The 2112-nt window shown below is 36.7% G+C and overlaps 1 protein-coding gene across 1 annotated transcript in view; it reads left to right on the top strand.

The window, feature by feature from the left end:
- The window catches only part of COG6 (component of oligomeric golgi complex 6), a 268614-nt gene that overhangs the window by 60079 nt on the left and 206423 nt on the right, over nt 1–2112 (top strand). Inside the window, exon 3 of the mRNA XM_007952449.1 lies at nt 1637–1695. Coding sequence (XP_007950640.1) covers nt 1637–1695 — 59 coding nt within the window. The remainder of the gene's footprint in view (nt 1–1636; nt 1696–2112) is intronic.

Raw genomic sequence — 2112 nt, 5'->3', positions numbered from 1 at the left:
TTGCTATGAGTCGGAATTGACTCAGTGGCAGTGAGTTTTTTGGTTTGGGACTAAACAGAAGCTAGTAAGCAACTTTGATACTGATTTTGTGAAGCATTCATTGTTCAGAAATAATACAATGTGAGTATTTCTTAGAATTGAGACAAATACTGTATTTGAGAAAATTTTTTAAGGGAGAAGTAAAGGTAAAATAGATTTTAAAAGCAAAAAGACATTAGGAAAGAAAAGCATTTGCAGAAGTTAATGAATTTAAAGACTAATAATTCTAGAAGAGTCTCTCAGGAGCCATCTTGTTCTTCTACATTCCTTTAATGTTAATATTCTGATGTGCTATTTAAATTCAAATCTATTTTCTTAAAAACAATTTTCATTATTTCCTGGGTACATATTTGATAACAGGGAACACAGATTCAAAATAGTTTCACTAAAGGTAGGGCTCGGGACTGTTACTGACAGATGTGTATGAAGCAGTAGGACAGAATTTCACTGAAAATCAGAGAACAGAGTTTATAGAGGATTAGACCTCTAAGAACCCAGAACTAGCATGTCTTTCTGGAGCTAAGGCAGCCTTAGAAACCTTAGCAGCTGAAGTGTGGCTCTTTATTCTAGTGTTCTAGCATTAAAATAACCAAGTATCTTGAACTGTTAACTCTGGTTAATAGGCTGATTCATCCTTTACTTTACGTATTTTTATCTACTTCATGGTTTATGCTTACTAGTGACTTTTACTTATACACAATTCTGGCTCACCCAGTGTCCTTTCAAAACATGGATGCTATGTCCTCTACCTGCCTCGTGACCACTCATCATCTTCTCCGCTCACTTCTAAGTGCCTTGTTTTTGTAGTATTCCCCAGTTCAAGTTAGTTTTAATCCACTTCATAACTATTTGGGTAATCTTTAGATAGAAGGCCTTTTTATCAAGTTCTCCTTTTACATCAGGCAGGAGGAAGGATTGCTTAATAAGAAACTTGGTCACGGGTGAAACTTTTAGCCATAGATATTGCCAGAAATATGTTCTTTAGATGGCACTATCTCTAATCATTACCAAAACCCTGTACACTGAGTAGTTTATATATTTCAACTCCCCAATTTCTATCTCCGTCTCAGACATTTCTGTTGAGCCTACACACCAGTGCCTTCATTTACAACCCTATTAAGATGTCTCATAGTAACTTAATTCAACATGTCCATAACTGAAGTCATGTTCTTCATCCTTCACCTGCTCCCGGAGCTGCTATTTCACTTAGTCCGAATCCTGGTACTCATCCCTAATACCTTTTTCTTTTTTGTTTGTAAACTCTAAATGCATTTCTGTTATTAAAGATAGTATGCTAACTGAAAGATTGATGGTTTGAAGTGCCTGGGAAGAAAGGCCTAGTGATCTACTACCAAAAGATCACAGCTATTGAAAATCCTGTGGAGTGCAATTCTGCTCAGAAACACATGGGGTTGCCATGAGTTGGAATTGGTTTATGAGCCTTGAAACATCTGTGTCAGTTAATTGGGCCTTTTTAAAGTTTTGATTGTGAACTGTGATCTCATTTGCTGTAAGTGTGCACTCTAGTAAGTGGTGAGGTTAGTTTTCTGATGTACAATTGGAATGTACTGATGTTAGATTGTTTTTACAATTTTAGGCTGCAAAGGAACAAACTCAGGATTTAATAATAAAAACTACTAAGCTTCAAGCCGAAAGGTAAGTTTTCTTTATAAAGTTACCTCTTGATTAATCTGCGGATTGAGTGGAAAGAAAATTATAGATAACTCCAGATCAAAGTTAAAATAGTAAAAAAAAAAAAAAAATGAAACAGTACATTCAAAACTATGAAATAAACATAAGAACAGTAGTTGAGGAGCACTAACATGATTTTGGGTTGGAGGGTTTATTCCCTTTTTGGAATAGAGCTGGTGATGTCTGTTTTTTGTGGGGTGCTTGAACAATTTCTCTTAGGAAGATCAGCGTGAGGCCGGTCCCCAGGAGGCGGTCAAAGATGTCCCAAATGTCCAAACTACCATGCCACTCCATCATTTCAGACATTAACTCCTCCTCCTCCTCCTCCCAGTAACTTCCCCAGTCTTAGGGTTCTGTATTTCGCTGTAACGCCTCACAGAA

The sequence above is a fragment of the Orycteropus afer genome, unplaced genomic scaffold (assembly GCF_000298275.1).
Source record: "Orycteropus afer afer isolate SDZICR_OR568_19922 unplaced genomic scaffold, OryAfe1.0 scaffold00338, whole genome shotgun sequence".
Taxonomy (NCBI): domain Eukaryota; kingdom Metazoa; phylum Chordata; class Mammalia; order Tubulidentata; family Orycteropodidae; genus Orycteropus; species Orycteropus afer.
The sequence above is the reverse complement of the archived record's forward strand: the minus strand, read 5'-3'. Positions and strand labels throughout refer to the sequence as shown.